The 16,989-nt window shown below is 60.5% G+C and overlaps 2 protein-coding genes across 3 annotated transcripts in view; one reads left to right on the top strand and one right to left on the bottom strand.

The window, feature by feature from the left end:
- Positions 1-1,421: 1,421 nt before the first annotated feature.
- HSD11B2 (hydroxysteroid 11-beta dehydrogenase 2) lies at positions 1,422-6,975 on the top strand. Its single transcript, XM_053915230.2, has 5 exons — positions 1,422-1,806; positions 5,059-5,271; positions 5,387-5,572; positions 5,675-5,818; positions 6,005-6,975. Exons 1-5 carry the CDS (start codon positions 1,542-1,544, stop codon positions 6,418-6,420), a joined length of 1,224 nt encoding a protein of 407 aa, XP_053771205.1. The 5' UTR covers positions 1,422-1,541; the 3' UTR covers positions 6,421-6,975.
- A 461-nt stretch (positions 6,976-7,436) lies between these two features.
- Positions 7,437-16,989, bottom strand: part of ATP6V0D1 (ATPase H+ transporting V0 subunit d1) — a 38,268-nt gene continuing 28,715 nt past the window's right edge. For both annotated transcript variants that reach the window (XM_024556207.4, XM_053915231.1), the window contains exons 3-8: positions 13,460-13,638; positions 12,261-12,340; positions 8,628-8,705; positions 8,323-8,499; positions 8,136-8,213; positions 7,437-8,036 (exon numbers count right to left, since the gene is read on the bottom strand). In XM_024556207.4, the coding sequence (XP_024411975.1) occupies positions 7,875-8,036; positions 8,136-8,213; positions 8,323-8,499; positions 8,628-8,705; positions 12,261-12,340; positions 13,460-13,638 (754 nt within the window). In that variant the 3' untranslated portion in view covers positions 7,437-7,874. The remainder of the gene's footprint in view (positions 8,037-8,135; positions 8,214-8,322; positions 8,500-8,627; positions 8,706-12,260; positions 12,341-13,459; positions 13,639-16,989) is intronic.

Raw genomic sequence — 16,989 nt, forward strand, 5'->3', positions numbered from 1 at the left:
GTCATCTGTTCTTATGAGAGGAATGGATGAGGGCACAGGAGTGTTCTGGGAAGGAAATGGATCCTCCCCCCAAAGCCTATCCCCTTAGGTAGGCCTGGCTCCCAGCTCCCTTACTGAAAATCCCCTGGCCTGCCAGGGGACCATGCCTGGGTGGCAGAGAATGCTTTGGTGGAAGGACTGCTTTGAAGCCCTGGCACAGCCTGGGCACCTAAAATATAGAATGGGCCACAGAGCTGGGCGGGGTGGGGGGAATCCATGACCCTCTAGGACCGAGTCTGGGCACAGAGGAGACACACTGGGCAAGGCCAAAGGCCCACAGGAAGCAGGGAACCCCTCTACCATAGGCTGCACCTACTGCCCGATGCGTAGGGCCTGGCAGCCAGGTGCTGGCAACAGCTACTGCCTGGCAGAGCCCTGGCATGAATGCTAAGCACAAGGTGCCAGACACGGGGGTGGGCAGGGTGGGGAGCCGCCAGGCCACACACAAGCACAAACCTTCACACCCACAGGGAGGGAACTGCACCCACACTCCACTGCTCATGTTATCCGCTGGAGAATCACGGAAGCAGGGCAGGCATCGCCCTGCCCTAGAGGCTGCTCTCGCTGACTCTCCAGGTGTCCCCATTGGCCTGGCTCTTGGAGCCCCTGGGTTAGGAGTCTGGGCTGGAGGGAATGGGAGGCTTAGACACTTCCTGTGACTGCTATTCTTCCACAAGACCCACACACATACGCTTGCGTGGCAGGAGGTGGTGGAGGTGGTGCATCCCCAGGGCTGGGAAAGGGAAGGCAGGTCAAAGACTGCCAAGAACCCGAATGGCCACCTTGCTTCCCCCAGCCCTCGCCCCAAGCCGGTTTTGTGGCCCCAAGAAGCTTAGGTGTGAGCGTGCGTCAGGACATGTGTGCGATGGCCCTGCGGCCCGGACCGTGCGGGAGTGCGGCGCGAGAGCCGGTGGTGGCGGCCGCTCTGCGGTGAAGAACCAGCTGGTTCCCCTTGGTGTTCCGGCAGGCCTGGTAGCCGCGGCAAGCTGTCGATGCTGGGTGATTGCAAGAAGGTTGTGCGTGTCCTCTGTTGTCCCAAGCAAGTGTTCACCTGGGGGCAGCGGCTCAGAAGCCAACGAGTGGGGGGGAGGGGCGCAGAGGTGAGCGGATGCGGACCTCGAGTGATAGACAGACTGGTCCCTTCCCGGGCACCGCCCGTGCCAGAGCGTGGTCTCAGCCGCAACTTTGGGACTTTGTTCCGGCTTCTTCGAAAGCAGTTCTGTGTGCGGGGGTGGGGCAGGGGCCGGGGTGGGGGCACCTGCCCAGCTTAGGGGGCCCGAAGGGAGGGGAAAGCCACGCCCATCCCCGCCCCCGCTCCGCCTTCTCCCCCGCCCCCGGGGTCTCTTTATAAGCTCGGCCCGAGGGCGAACCCAGAAAGCGAGTATCCCTCCACTCCTGGCTGGTGTACTGCTGCACCCTGCACTCCTAGCCCCGGCCCGAATTTCTCTTCCCGACCTCCATCCCAGACACCGCCCCGGCTCTCCCCAGCCCGACCCGCAGCTATGGAGCAATGGCCTTGGCCGTCGGGCGGCGCCTGGCTACTCGTGGCGGCCCGTGCGCTGCTGCAGCTACTGCGCGCAGACCTGCGTCTGGGCCGCCCGCTGTTGGCGGCGCTGGCGCTGTTGGCCGCCCTCGACTGGCTGTGCCAGCGCCTGCTGCCCCCGCTGGCTGCACTCGCCGTGCTGGCCGCCACCGGCTGGATCGTCTTGTCCTGCCTGGCGCGCCCACCACGCCTGCCCGTGTCCACTCGCACGGTGCTCATCACCGGTGAGTCCGAGGAGCGCGGGGACTCCAGGCTCTAGGATAGGACCGGACACCCGGAGGGATCCCGTGGGCACGCCAAGGCAAGGCGGGCCCGGCAGCGCAGGAGTAGGAGAGTCCCTTCTCCCTGGGTCCAGGGAGCGAACCAAGTAGGAAACAAGGCACCTCTGTAAACCTGAGTTAACCATGTGCCGCTGCGGGGATCGTTGGAGGGAAAATGAGTCAGGGAGTGGGCAAGTGCGCAGGGGAAACTGGTGGCTGAGAAAGATGGAGTGTTCTGGAGTTTGGGGCTTATGCTATGCCGCTCCCCAAGAGAGCAATCTCTGAGGGATTTAAGAGGGTGGTCGCCCCTTGAAGTCTGTCTAACATCCCCACGTGGGATGGCCCATCTCTTCCCTGGGGCCAGAGAAAGGTGCTTAGACGGGTAGTTGGGACCCTCACCACCCAATTGGCTGAGATCCTTAGAGTCCAGAAAAGCTTGAGGTCACCATGAAAAGAAGCTGGGCATTCAGCTGCCTCTCAGGTCCACTTTACCACCCTCAAACTGCTGAGGTAGAGTCTGGAGTCTGCACCCCTTTCCCCACTCCTCCTGGACCTCTGTGCCCAGAAGGAGGCCTCTGGCCACCTGGCTGAGCTTCCTTTGTCTGGAGCAGGGAATAAATCTGTCACCAGATCGAAGGGAAAGGGGGAAGTGGGGAGGGGGAGAAAGGCCAGGGGGCACTGGCTCCATTGTATGGGGGGAGGGCAGCCTAGTCTCTCCTCCAACCCCTGTGGCTTTGGACTGGTGCTCAGGGCCCTGCCTTTGCATTGGGCTTGGGCTGGGGGGAGCCATCAGACTGGTTTCTCAGAGGTCTGGGTCCAGCAGGGGGCCCTGCATGATCAGATGGAGCTGGGAGAACTTCCCAGAGGAGGCCAACCCTTGAGCTGGGCCTTGGAGGATGGGTGGAGATAGGTGGAGTATGGAAGGTGTTTTGTATGAGACAAAGGGTGTGGAACAAAGGCTTGAGGCAGGAATGAGCTAGGTCTGAATTGGGGAACTATCAATAATCAGTCTGGTTGCGGGGATGTGGTGGGATGTGAGGTTATTTTCTCAGGTGGGGCCTTGAACGCTGAGCTAGAAGCCAGACCATGCTGGGGCAGGGTGAAGGAGGCACGAGGGCTTTGGGCTTCAAGCAAAGAGTGGAGAGAGCAGAGCCCAGGCTGGATGGGAGGGATCGGGGTTCAGGGTGCAGTACAAAGCCTTTGGGGACCCCAGTTTCAGGGGCTTGAGGAAGGAAGATGATAGACCATCCTGGTATGACGCAGGGACTAGATGGTGATCCGTCCCCAGAGACAGGGTAGCTAACGTCCTGCCTTCTAAATTTTGAGCTGTCTCAACAGGTCCGAGGCTGCTGCAAGTGCTAGTGTCTTTCCTGAGCTCTCAGCCCCGGCTTTGGTACTGGCTCATTTGTAGCCTTGGGTCTGAGAGGGAGGTGAGAGGACGGGTGTCTTCCATGACCCGGGCTCCCCCATCTGCAGTTGCAAAGTTCCATGATGGGGAAGGGGAAGGGGACTGCCCATCCCATCCCATCTAAGCATCAGATATAAGCCTCCAACTTGCCCCATGCCCAAGAACTCTGGGGGTCCCTCACCACCTGACTGTGAGACAAGTAGGTGACCAGACCCTGCCCCACCTGCCGGAGCTGCCTCCCACCCCTCCCTGAGAGCCACTGGCCAAGGCTACTCAACAAGCTCAGCCCTGGGGGCAGGGTTCGGGCTGAGAGGCTGGGCGCATAGGTATGTGCTGATGGGCGGCAGGGGTCTCATGGGAGTGAGCCAGTGTGTTGTTCACGGCTCACTGCAGGTAGGTTGGCAGTGTGTACAGGTATGTGTGTGCAGGTGAGTCAAGGGGATACAAGGTGTGGTCAACTGCTGGGATAGCAGAGTTAAGGCTCTGGGAGGACTCCATTTCCTCCGGAAGGGCCTGTCTGCTTGGAGTGGGGGCAGGAAAGGGGGTGGCTCTTAGGCAAGTGGGCACAAACATACCCCCTGCCTCAGCCAGACTTGCCCAGGAAGTGCCCCCTCCCACACCCACAGCCTGGGCTGCCTGGCAGGCCCCCAGCCACTCAAAGCCCAGCTCAAGGCCCCCTGCCCAGCTGTGCTGTCTGCCTCCCTGCAGGGAGCGGGTGCAGAGCCGTCCAGGAGTGGGAAAGCAGAGCAGCTCTGTGGCTTCTGCTCAGCGGGGAGGAGGAGGTTCTGCCCCCAGAACCAAAATGGGAACGATCAAGGAAGCAGGGGCTTATCGGACCCCAACTCTGGCTCTGCCTGGTGGTTTCTCTCTACATACCAAAGACAGAAAGTTAAGCCTTCAAGAGTGGTAACTGACCTCAGGTCACCCTTGGTGGGTGTGGGAAGGGACTGAAATGCAGGTCTGTTCTCCATCCATCATTGTCCCTGTCCTGAGGGCAAGTGGTCTGGAGCTCAGAGAATGCCCTACTGTTGCCACTGATTGAAATTCCAAGGGTGGGGGTCAGAGGTGAGGTGGAGATGGGCCTCCTGCTTGTCTAGAGGGTGGAACAGCAGCAGGGGATGTCAAGATTAGGAAGGTGGGCCAGCTCAGGTTGGGCCGGGCCTGGAGGATGGGAGCAGAGGGCTTGGGCTTCAGCCCACACACTGTGGGAGCCTCAGGAAGGTTCTCCGCAGCCATTATATTGTCGTTTTTGGAAAAAATCCCTGTAGCTGTTTAGGTAGAGAATGGATTCAAGGGATTAAGATGGGACAGGACCGGAGAGGGGGCTGCTTCAGCCTGCAGGTGGGCGGAAGGAGCCTGGGCGAGAACAGTGAAAAAGGAAGGGAGGCTGTGCAGCAACCCTGAGCATTTGAGCAGAAGCTTCATGTCAAGCAGGCAGAAGGACATTAGGGCTGGGACGGGGTCCCAGGCTGACCTGGGATAGAGTCCCGAACTTACTCTTTGCCGGCCGAGTGACTTCTCGAAGCAGCTTAGCATTACTAGAGCTGTCTCCTCATCTGCAAGGTGGGGCTCAGGAGCATGTCTGATGGGCTTGCAGTTGGGAGTCAGGGAGACAACAGCTGTGAAACAGTTGATGCGCAGGTGCTCAGCCAGGGAGCAAAGCCTGCCGGAGATGGAGGGAGGGCTGCTGACTGCTGGGAGGCTGGGTGACCAGGGTCCTGGATTCTGTCTGGACCCTGGTGATCCTGGGGTTGTCTCAGATGGACTGGGTCACAGTGGGAGTTCACTGGCTGCCTTGCCTTGGCCAGGCTGTGACACTGGTTTTGGCAAGGAGGCGGCCAAGAAGCTAGATGCCATGGGCTTCACGGTGCTGGCCACTGTGTTGAACTTGGAGAGCCCTGGTGCCCTAGAGCTGCGCGCCTGCTGTTCCCCTCGCCTAAAGCTGCTGCAGATGGACCTGACCAAACCAGATGATATTAGCCGGGTACTGGAGTTCACCAAGGCTCACACCAGCAGCACAGGTCAGTGGGCATGGCTCTTCGAGGTGAGGGGTGGCAGGGTGGGTGCAGAGGGGCGGTGATCCTAGGTTTGCTGCAGGGCAGCGCTACAGCTTCCCTCCCTGCTCCACCTCCTCAGGCTTATGGGGCCTGGTCAACAATGCGGGCCTCAATGATGTAGTGGCCGATGCAGAGCTGTCTCCAGTGGCTACATTCCGCACCTGCATGGAGGTGAACTTCTTTGGCACACTGCAGCTGACCAAGGGCCTCTTGCCACTTTTGCGCCGTTCTAGGGGTCGTATTGTGACCCTGGGCAGCCCGGCAGGTGAGTGCATGCCCACACTGCAGCAGAAAAAGAGCCACTGGTGGGGAGGGATGCTGGAGCCCCTGGCCCAGGCTGAGCTGCCACACCCCAATTCATCCCTAGGAGACATGCCATTTCCATGCTTGGGAGCCTATGGGACTTCCAAAGCGGCCATGGTGCTGCTCATGGACACATTCAGCTCTGAACTTCTGCCCTGGGGGATCAAAGTCAGCGTCATCCAGCCTGGCTGCTTCAAGACAGGTGAAGGTCAGTACTGGGTGACAAGGGAGGCCTGGGGCTGGCAAAGAGGAGTGGACATGGTCTCATGTGGGTGGGGACAGGTCTAGAATGGGTGAGGCTTTGGCAGGAGGCGAGTCACGGGGGAGTTAGGCCTGGGTCTTTGGCTTCCCTAGCTGACTGGCTCTACGCTGATTTTACCACTTTTTCCCCCAGGGTCAGCTGACGGTGTGAACTGCTGGGAGAAGCGCAAACAGCTGCTGCTGGCTAACCTGTCCCAGGAGCTGCTGCAGGCCTATGGCGAGGATTACATCGAGCACATGCATGGGCAGTTCCTGCATTCGCTGACCCTGGCAGTGCCCGACCTCAGCCCCGTTATAGATGCCATCGTCGAAGCGCTGCTGGCCACTCAGCCACAACACCGCTATTACCCGGGCCGTGGCGTGGGGCTCATGTATTTCATCCACTACTATCTGCCCCGGGGTCTGCGCCGCCGCTTCCTGCGAGCCTTCTTCATCAGTCCCTGTGTGCCGAGAGCACTGCGGCCTGGAGAGCCTGGCCCTAGTCCCACCCAGGACGAAGCCCGAGCATCAGACCCAAACCCAGGCCCTTCCCCGACCATGTCCCAATGAGCAGTGTGCACATATGGCCTAGCTGTTCCAGCAGAGGAGGTCCCACGAGCCCTTGGCCCTTCCCTGGGCATTGTGACCCCCAAATCTGCCCTAGAGCCTGGCCTAAAGGACCCCAGCCCCACCCACTGCTGATGCCCCAGATCAGGCCTGGTGAGGCTAAGGCTTCCCAGTGAACCTCTGGGCCTCTCTGCTGCTGCACTGGCCCCAGACTCTCCAGGGCACAAGGCTCCACCCTGTAGTTTAGAGAACCCAGCTGGAAGGGGGATTTTGCGCTAGACGTAGCTGTAGCCTTTGATAGGATCCCACAGTCAGTGCCTCTGCAAACTAAGAAGTGACAGGGTAGGTTGGGGACCCCCTCAGGATTATTTCTCAGCACTGGTGCCTCAGTGCTGCGATTCAAAGGGTGAATCCCAACTTTCTTGACTGGCTCAAGAATTAGGGTCCCGACCACCCACCCCAAGTCGCAGGGAGGCTGCACACCCTACTTGCCTGATGACCATTTTAAAAATAAAGACAAACTTTAATTTCTCCTAGAATGGGGTAGACGCTGTTTGGAGGGTGAAAGGCTGCGGCTGTGCGCCACGCTGGGCACCGCCTGGGGGACCCCTGGGCTCAGCACAGGGACGAGGCTCTGTGCACAGACTCTGGTTCGCAGCTACCCCTGCCTGGACCGCGGGCAGATCATTTATCCGTAGCGTTGGGTTTCCTCCTAGAGAAATGGAGGTGAAAACCCTGGTCTGGGGAATGGCGGAGCTCAATGAAGCAAATAGGCCTGTGGGCACTCCGGGGCCGGGACCCACGCCTCCAGCAGAGGCAGGAGCTATCCTCCAGTGACTCCCCTGCCCCGAGGAATCTGCCTGCTCAGCAGAGGGCGGGTCTGGGGCTGCACACGAGGCAGACTGCCGGAGGTAGAAGGCTTAGGCTAGGCAGGGGTGGACTCAGTAAGGGTACACCCAAGGCAAGCTGGGGGTCTGGAAAAGGAACTAGGGTTCAAAGGAGACAGCAGACAGCCAGACTTAGAGAGGGCAGTTTATTGTTCAGAGGGGCAGAGCTGAGAAAGGGATATGCACAGCTACTTCCTGCACGCCCCAAGGGACACACACACACTGCCTCCCCATGGCTCCGGGGACGACCCAGAGGGGAGCGGAGGCTCCCGCTGCCCCCAGGGGTTCTCGGCTATTAGGAAGGGGCACAAAAGTGACCACATGCTTCTCGGACATCTCAGTGGCTGTAACAGGGCTGAGGGGGCCTCCTTGATCTGGAGGGGGACTTGGTCTATCCTTGGTGGGGGGAGCAGGCACCCAGCCCCTTTCAGGCCCAGGAGTAGCCTCTGAAGAGCAGGGAGGCTGGGCAGCCGCTAGGACAATGTGCTACCCGCAGGGCTGGCATGTGAGCCGCAGCCTTGGTCCCAGCACGCACAGACACACACTCGTGGGGAGCCCTAGGCCTGGGCGCTAGAAGATGGGGATGTAGTTGTCGATCTTGGCGCGGTGGCGCTGGGCAATGCACTCAGCAATCCACACAATGTTGCGACACTCCTGTTCCTTGAGCTTCACAAAGGCGTAGAAGACACCAAAGTGGAACTGGTTCAGGAAGGCCAACTTGTTCAGTTTCACCTGAGGACAGAGGCAGGCGTCATGTGCAGGTGGCCATGACCACGAGCGTCGGGCCTGAGCCACCAACCCCTCTGTATGACAGGCAGGCCCGGCACCCACCTCGTGCTCAAAGAATCGATCCTCCAGGGTCTTGTCTCCAGGGTTACTGCCCGCGCCCTCGAAAAGCAGCTTGTACTCCTGGCCCAGGGGCATGGCGGGAAGCACAAGTATGAGGGGGCTGTTGAGCGTGGGGTGGAGAGTCAAGGGCCAATATGCCCCACCCTGGGCCCTACAGCAGGGCACTCACCGGGTAGTAGTCGGCCACGTTCTTAACCTGCTCGTAGTCGTCAGCCCGAGCTAGCTGGGCCAGGCCCTCCGGGTACAGCCGCCCACAGTGTGGGAAGAGCTTGGCACGGTCCTCCTTGGACAGCTCTGTGCCGAAGGAATTGATGGTGATAATGAAGGCGCGGCGATCTGCTTCAAACTGCAGGGCCGCAGCACAGCCAAGGAGAGAGGGAGGGGAGGAAGGCAGTGGCCAGTCAGTCGGCAGGGCTTCCTCTAGGCCTGTCCTCCCCAGGGGACCAGCAGGTGAGAGGGTGGGCAGACACTCACCTCCAGGATGGGGCACATGGCATCGGCTGTGGTCCCGCCCAGTAGGGTGCAGAACTTGTAGAAAGACTCCAGGTAGGCCTGTGCGGAGCATGGGGCTTGCTCAGGCCAAGCAGGGGAGACTCAGCGGGCTTGCCGGGCCTCCTACTCTAGTACCCGCCCCCCCCCGCCCCCCCCCCCCCCCCCCCCCGTCCCTTTCATGGTGATTCCAAACATCACACCCATGGTTTGGCCAGGGCAGCCCCCACGTAAGAGCGCGTGAAACAGCCACAAACTCCAACTGTTAACCAGTCCAGCAGTGAAAGCCTGCAGCCTTGTCCCCCAAGTGAGGAGTGACAGCAATTCCTGCCGACAGTCTGCTTCACGATGCAGTACCCCCTTCACCCTCACCCCACAGCAGGCCAGGCTCAGAGGGGCTCTCTGTCTTTCCCCTGCTGTTCTATCTGTCTTTCCCCCACATCTACCCCCCTCAGCTCCAGAAAACCACCTGTGGATGGGCTGGTGAGGGAAGGTTACTCCTGTGAGTTCACAGAGACATGGCCTGGACTGGGTGCCTGGTCCCTTCTGGCGCCCCACCTCACAGAACACTTTCTCCTCCCCCCACCCCCCAGGCATCACACAGTAGGAACCAAACGGCCTGCCCAGTCCCTGCTGAGGGATGACTGTTGCCCACATGGACGTCAGCTCTGCAGAGCAAGGGCCGGACATGCTGGGCGCAGGTGGGAACAAGCACTTCCTGCCCAGGCAAATTGGATCTGCCGGCCACGAGGAGAAGATAGGTCAGTCCAGGCCCCAGGTCCCTCCCAGCACTCACTCTTAAAGGCAGCCAGGCACGGGCTTCCTCCCCACACCTCTCTCTGTCAGGAAGAGGCTCTGTTCACTCAGACCCCCTGGGTCCCCTCTGGTGGCGTGGTGACAGAGCCTCTGGCTTCATGGGCTAGAGGCTCGTTTGGGGGTGAGGGCTGGGAGGCACGGAAAGCTCTCCATGCCGAAGTCTGCCCTCCAAGTGCAGAGACCTTTGCACCCACTGCCAGCTGACCTGGGCCACCAGCTCTGCTACCCCACGGGAGGAGGTGAGATGAGGCCTGGGCGCCAGCAGCCCAGGCTCATCCTGGCCAGAGGCACTGGGTACGCTAGGCTCAGAGAGAGGCCTGAGGTGACCATTGAGGCCACAGAAAACAAAAGGCTAGGACAGGTCAGAGAGTAAGAAGCTGGAAGAGGAGAGTGGGCTTAGCACAACAGATCCACGGGAATCAGAGAGGCAGAAAAAAACAGCTGCCAACCCTGCCGTGGCTTGGGGGGTACTGTTCAGTCCTAGCACTGTCTCCAGCTACCTCCGTCCCTGTACCCAGCCATCTAGCTGTGCCCGAATCCCCAGGCCTGCTCCATCCAGTGGGGTCTGCCGCTCCTACCTACGGGGGAAGCCACCAGCTTTTGCAGAGAGGCTGACCCCAGGGTGAAGGAGGCTGGGGGACAGACCCAGACTCTCTTCTGGAGGCCAGGGCAGCTGGAAAAGCGGGTTAAGACCCCAAAGGCCCAGGTACCGAGGTCACATCCCCACTCCCACCCTGTGACCTGGAGGAGTCTGCCAGCTCACGGCTATTGTGCCAGCTGCCTGCAGTTCGCACCGGGTACGCGGCTGAGGGTCTGCCTAATCTCCCATCTGTGGCCACTGGGCTGGGACACTGCCTGCTGGGTGGGCGGTCCTGGCACGGCGCCTGCAGCGCTGGATCAGAGTTTACAAGCTGGTGCCCAAGCAGCCCCAGCCAGTGACTCCAGGCAGAACCAGTCAGGCCTGGTGAGGGTGTGGGTAAGGCTGGAGGGACAGCCGCACCCCTCTGCCTGTCTCAGGGCAGGGATCCCAGCAGTGGGCCATCTGGGCGGGCAGGTGGGTGCGCACTCTCTCTCTGCAGACTGGCTGGCCTGCCTCCCTAATAGCGGGTGGGTGAGAGCACTTGCTTTGCAAACAGGCGGAGCCAGGTGCAATCCCAGTGCTGCCAGTGTCTAGCAAGTGGCTTCAGGTAGCCCACCCGACTTCTCTGGGCCCTCAGTTTCCTCATCTTACAAAGGAGAAGACTGATGCCTTCCTAGCTCCTAGGGCAGTACTGAGAACTAAAGAAGCTGAGCCTTCCTCCACCTTTGGTCTTGTCCCCTCTAACCTCGTCCTCCACACTGCAGCCAGAGGGGCTTTCTGATACTTTGACCGCCGGAAACCTTTACTGGCTGGCCTTGCACACAGGATAAAGTTCAAACTCCGGGCCTGGGTGACTTGATCCTGTGCCTGCTTCTTTTTCCATCTGGAACCTGCCCTTCCACAGCAGATCTCACCGCCACTTGGCCCACGCTCCACGCTTGCTTCTGCACATGCTGGTCCCCTGCCTACCCCACCAAACCCCCAGGCAGCCCCTTCACCACCACCAGACCCGCCCTGCACCCTGGCCAAGAGCCCTGCAGGGGGACTCTGGGGCTCAGCAGGCAGCCAAGAGTTGGCCGCTGAACTCCAGCCAGGGCAGGGGAGGACCCTGGCTATAAAGATCTGAGAGATGCCCTGGCTGGGTGGCTCAGTTGGTTGAAGTGTCGTCCCATACATCAAAATGTTGTGGGTTTGACGCCTAGCCAGGGCACAGGCCTAGGCTGTGGTTTGATCCCCCATCAGGGCGCGTGTGGGAGGCAACTGATCAATGTTTCTCCCTCACATTAATGTTTCTCTCTCTCTCTCCCTTCCTCTCTCTTTAAAAAAAAAAAAAAAAAAAATCAATGAATGTGTCCTTGGGTGAGGATTAAAAATATAAATAAGTAAAGATCCGAAAGACAGGGCCAGGCCAGGCCAGCAGGACCCTTGGTCAGTGCTATCCAGGGCCTGGCCCTGCTGACCCATGTCCCTGGCTGCAGCCCATCGGCATCCTGGCACGACAGCTTCACACCTCACCACACTTATAGCCCAGTCTATCCCAAACGTCTCTCGCTCGTCCCCGGCCAGCTCTGCTCCTCCTCTTCTTTAGGCCAGGACAGTGCTGACCTAGGAATCCCAAGCCCACTCTACCTCCACAACCTCCACGGGGTCACCAGCTTGTGCCACGGGCTGGCGGGAAGCGGAAGGTAGGTGGGGATGAGCAGGATAAGACGTGGCCCTGGCTCTAGGCCTAGGAATCTCACAGGGGCACGGTGACCTGGCCACTTCTGGCAGGGTCCCTCCCCCACCCAGAACAGAACTCTGTTCTGTTGCCTCTGCTCCCATGCTGGGCCTCGCTGGCAACAGTCTAGGCGAGGTCAGCCTGAGAGCTACAACCCAGAGGGTGGCCGTGACCCTCCGGGACGCAGGCAGAGCAGTCACCCAGGAGCCAGCTCTGACGAGCCAAGCTGTGGAACACCTGCCTCTCCTGCTGATCTTATCCAGGCCCACCGCGGGCCCCTCGGGGCAGAGAGCCTGTTCCATGCAGCCTCACCCCCATCACGGGAGCCAGAGAGTAAGTGGATAAGCCCCCAGGGTTAGAGCCTGGGGCTGCGCCCTGCCTCAGCCCCTACAGAAATCACAGGCCCACCACGCCCCCAGCCCCCCAGCCCCCCCCCCGCCCCAGCTTGCAGGCCAACCCCCCACTGCTCAGAGGGCGGCGGGGCGGGGTAGGGGGGTGCTACCTTGTAAAGCGTGTTGCGGATGATCTCGATGTTCATCTCATCGAGATCCTGCTCAGAGACGCAGTCCTGGAAAAACGCCGCTGAGGAGAAAAGACTCGGTGTGAGGGGCGGCAGAGACTACGTCCGAGTCCTGCTGGTGTCCGAGCGCCCCTGCAGGCACAGAGGGCCCCGCCACAGGTCCATCTGGCTGGGCACCAGAGGACCAGTTATTGCCTTGGAAGTGGCAGAAGCAATGCTCTGGACTATGTACCCTGACTGGGGCTTTTCCTGACTCCTTGCTCCTGAAACGGATTTATAAAGGAGGCAGCCAGTCATAACATGACCTGATCGCCGCTGGGGCAGACCCAAGGGACCACTGTCAGGCTGGAAGTAGAGATCAGAGCAGGATAAAGCCACCCCGCTCCAAGGGGAACCTGTGGACTCACTGGTCTTTCTCTTTTTTAAAGATGGAAAAACAGAAGAAGCCACAAACAGCTCAGAACTCCTGGGAGAGTCCATGATAGGTGAGGCCAGCAGGCAGGGCTCAGGCCTCTTTGTGTAGGACCAAGTGCAGCTTGGAGCCTAGTGGTTCAACCCTGGTGGCTTCTTGGAGGTGGTGCCCAGGGGACTAGGACTCTGGCTATGAAGGCACTAGCTGGTGACGGCCTTGGTGCCTTCTACCCAGCCAACACAGCAGGCGGGGGCCAGCACTGCCTAGGCAGGGCCCTGGAGGAAGCTCCCAGTTCCCCTCCTTGGCCTCTACCATGAACCCTGCACCCAGGACCCCTGGGACCTGCCTGGGAGAGGCGAGAGAAGCTATTTGCTTCCCTCCTCTGCTCATGGGTGGCCTGCTACTCCCACCCTGGTTGGGGCCACAGTCTGACATGTCAGCACTCCCAAGGCTCCAAGGGACGCAAGCCTCTCACACTTTCCTTGAGCTCAGCCCTCCTCTGCATTCTGAGAAATCATCCAGTCTCGAGAAGCTAGATGATCCGAGTTGGGCCCCAGGGGTCGCCTTCCTGGCCCAGCAAGAGCAACAGCAAAGGAGAAGGCAGCGGGAGGGGGAAGGAATGGGAGGGCAAGTCGAGGGAAACAAAAAGGTTAGCAGCAGTGGGCAGGCCTCTAATTCTGAGTGAGGTCACCCCCAGGGGTCCGCAAACCCCACACTGAGCCACTGACACTGATGCCCACTTCCCCCCGCCCCCCCACCAGAGGCTCACCCAGGGGCGTGTCCACCAGAATGGCATTGTAGAGCTCGGCAGGTGTCTGCGCAATGTTCACGGCCTCCATCTGCTCAAAGCTGCCTAGCGGGTGGCACTTGGGCACGAGCTCAGCGATGGAGCGCTGGTGCAGCGTGCCCGTGATGAGTAGGATCACGTTGTCGATCATGTAGCTGTAACTACGGGAGGCACACAACAACAGGCAGCCTGTCAGGGTGCGGCTGGGAGTCCTGACACCTCGCCCCTGCCCCCACCCTGCACAGCCCATCAGCCCCTCCACAGCGAGTGCTGCCTCGAGGGTGCTGCGGAGAAGCACCACTGGCTCAGCTCCCTGCCCAAGTGCACCCCCTTCTCCACTCCCAGGAGCACGAGACAGGCAGGGCCCCTCCCTCAGTGGAGGGAGAGTGGAATCCAGGCCCCACCAGTGATTGCAAAACGGGTGTGAACAGTGTTCTGGCAGGACGCGGGGACCGTGGGCACACAGAGGTGAGGTGCCCCGGCCAGCCCGGGTGATGAAAGAACTGGGAGAAGAAAGCACGTTCTGGGAAGGGGGAACAGTGTGTGCAAAAACCTGCAAACATTCACCGAGTGACAAGACGCATTCGAGGAACTGAGCACAGCCAGGGTTGGCAGGAGGAAAGGAACCAGGGCAGTTCTGCCAGCAGGCTGGGGCCCGGAGACCGGTCCCGCAGGCAAGGCTGAGGGGCGCGCCTTCACTTTGGGCACAGGGTTCCACAAGCAGGGCGTAAGCAGGGAGATCCAATCCAGTTAGGGTCGCTTTGGCTGCTGGGTGGGAACAGAGCGGAAGGGAGGATGCAAGAGCAAAAAAGTCTGAGGAGTGGGGTGAGGACGAGCTTCTCTAAGGAAGGTCAGAGGGGAGCTGGTGGGAAGGCACCTCCGGAGTAAGGTCCCAGGGCAGGCAGCGACGGGCAGGTAGACAGCTGCCCTGAGCAGCCCACTCCAAAGACCAAGCACCGCCTCCACCGTTAGGCCTGAGGCCAGGGCCAGGCGTTTGCCCAGGATGGCCTGGAGGAGACCCAGAGACCCGGAGAGGAGGCTGGGCTCAGGTCAGCCCCAGGCTCTCTGCTCTGGGGAGTTTATGGGCAGTAGAGGGGGCTGTGGAGTTGGGGACGGGTGGGGCTGCCCAGCTCAGACTTGGCAAGGGGGCAGGCTCTGCCTCTGACCATGAAGACGATGCCACAAAAGGGCTGGGGCAAATTCTGTGCAGTCACCTATGTGGGGATGGGGTGGAGCGGGAAGAGGGCCTCAGGTCACAGTCAAGCTGCCGTAGCCACAACATTCCTCCAGCCTAGCGGCACCAGTGATGAATTCAGGGCACAAGGGAACTGGATGAGGCCTGGAGGACATCCTCCAAGGCCAAAGTGGGGCTTCCGCTGAAGGGTGCAAGCTGGGGCGGAGGCCGCTGCCCTGAGTTAGGCGCTGAGCATGGGCCCCACCTGAGCATGGGCCCCCCCTGCCCTGTGACAATTATCTTCAGCACCACTCCTTGTGCCCACAGCTCAGGGTATTAGTTTGCACTGGGAGTGGGGCTGAGGTCAGAGCCCAGGGGAGGTGTCTCAGTGTGATTCTGTCCAAGGAAGACAACCCTGGAAGAAAGTGGTCCCCAAAACCAAGGGAAAAAAGGGAAGGAGTTTGATGGTCCAGGCTTCAACTCAGAGGGCTGGCCATTAGGGGAGCTCCCACAGGGCCTTCCAGGAAGGCGGCAGAAGGAAGAGGCCATAGCTCCTGTCCTGGTCTGACCCCCACTCCGCCTGCTTGCTGCCCCCCCCAGCTCCCACCCAGCCCAGCGCCCTGCTAAAACCTCTGCTCTCCTGGGCTTAGCGCCAGGCAGCTGCCCTCCCTCTACCCCGAGTCTGGCTGGGTCAGCTACAGGATGTGTGCTAAGAAGAGAAAGGCCCCCCTTCTCAAAATGAGGGCTTCAGGCAGGGCCCATTTGCAGCTGCAAGCCAAGAGACCCAAATGGCCAGCCCTCTGACCCTGACCTGACAGCTGGCAAAGTGGAGGCACCTTGGAGAGAGCTCTGTGCCTTGGTCTCTGGCCCCAGCCTGCATCTTCTCTGCACTGGACAGCACACCCCTCCTGCCAGATGCCTGCAGGACTGCAGGTGCCCCGGACCGTGCTCCCCTCCACCTCCCTTGACACTCGGCCTGCACCTTGGCCTGCATCTCGTGCAGCCACATTCTAGCCAGCGTGCTCCCTGAAAGAGCCACAGAGACCCCACCCCCAAACCTAGAATGCTCTTTTACGCTCTCTCTCTCGCTCTCTTGCTACCCCCTGGGTGGGGAGGGGGAGAGTCCTCTCCAACCAACTCCACCACCACCTGCGTCGCCAGCTGTCAGAGGAAATAAAGCGCAGAGAGTGCAGGCACCAGGCCCGTCACAGCATGAGACGCGGCCAGTGGCCACTCCCCTCCGCCCTGTCCAGGGCTCCCTGGCCCGGGGGCTCTGCAATCCCCATCTAGCCTTGTCTTCTCAGAGGGATCCTCACAAGCCAGTCCTCGTTATCTAAACCGCTCCACTCCTTATGCCCACAGCTCAGGATATTAGTTTGCACTGGGAGTGGGGCTGAGGTCAGAGCCCAGGGGGGTTGTCTCAGGGTCCTGGCCCCACCTCAGAGGAGAGCCCTGTGGGAAGACTCTGCCGTCTGGCCTTGCTGTTATCCCTCCAGTGATGTGGAGCAGGCCAGTTATGACTCACTTTTCAGCCCTGACAGCAGACGTGGGGGCCAGTGGTAGTATCCCCTGGCTGCCCCCAGCCTCTCCTGCTAGAAGACCTAGTTGGGTACCAAAGAAAATGCTAAGCCATGTACGGGTCACTTGTGATCACATACCCCCAAGCCGTTCCAAGGCCCCCTTCCAACCCAGGCTAGGCAGGCCCCGAATGATCCTGTGCCAGGTCCAGCACTTCCTCCCCTTGGGTCAACTACAAGGTTGCTGCAGCAGGCGGCCCCGGCTTTCTCCCTTGCCCAGTGAGAGCCAGAATCTCCCTTCCTGGGAGAAGGAAGGCAGGACAGGCCTGGCAGAGACGATGCTGGCCCAACTGCCTGCTTCTCTCCCAAGGACTTCGGCAGGCAGGGAAATCCTCCTCCTCCTCGCCTGGCTTCGGCAGCTGCTCCCCAGCCCTCAAAAAGGCACTCCACCGTCTTCCCCTCGTTTGGCCTCAGAGGAGAGATTGAGGGTCCAGCTGGTCGGTGTCTCCCTCCAGAGGAAGACAGCTGGGGAGTGGACAGGCGGCTGCCGCCAGGCCAAAGAGGCCCCCGTGGGGTGGGAGTGCAGCAATCTGTATTCCTCTGCCCAAAGGCTCTCCCTCGCCCTGTGCCTGGTAGATTCAGCTTGGGCCCACAGAAATCTCAGGTTGGAGTTCAGGAAGACACTTCAGAGTCCCCTAACCAAGCCCTGTCCTTCTGCTGTGCCCTTTGGCGCCACCTTCTGGAGCACCTCAGCTCCTACATTCTCACCATCCATCCCCCTGGGGGCCAGCCTGGCACTGGTGAGGTCATGATGAGTAGGT

This window comes from Desmodus rotundus, chromosome 12 (assembly GCF_022682495.2).
Source record: "Desmodus rotundus isolate HL8 chromosome 12, HLdesRot8A.1, whole genome shotgun sequence".
Taxonomy (NCBI): Eukaryota; Metazoa; Chordata; class Mammalia; order Chiroptera; family Phyllostomidae; genus Desmodus; species Desmodus rotundus.

Excerpts from the sequence above, each read along its gene's own strand:
- HSD11B2 (XM_053915230.2), top strand. The coding sequence starts at position 1,542 with ATGGAGCAATGGCCTTGGCCGTCGGGCGGCGCCTGGCTACTCGTGGCG. Across the intron at positions 1,807-5,058 it reads TCGCACGGTGCTCATCACCG|GCTGTGACACTGGTTTTGGC; the intron begins GTGAGTCCGAGG and ends TGCCTTGGCCAG. Across the intron at positions 5,573-5,674 it reads GACCCTGGGCAGCCCGGCAG|GAGACATGCCATTTCCATGC; the intron begins GTGAGTGCATGC and ends ATTCATCCCTAG.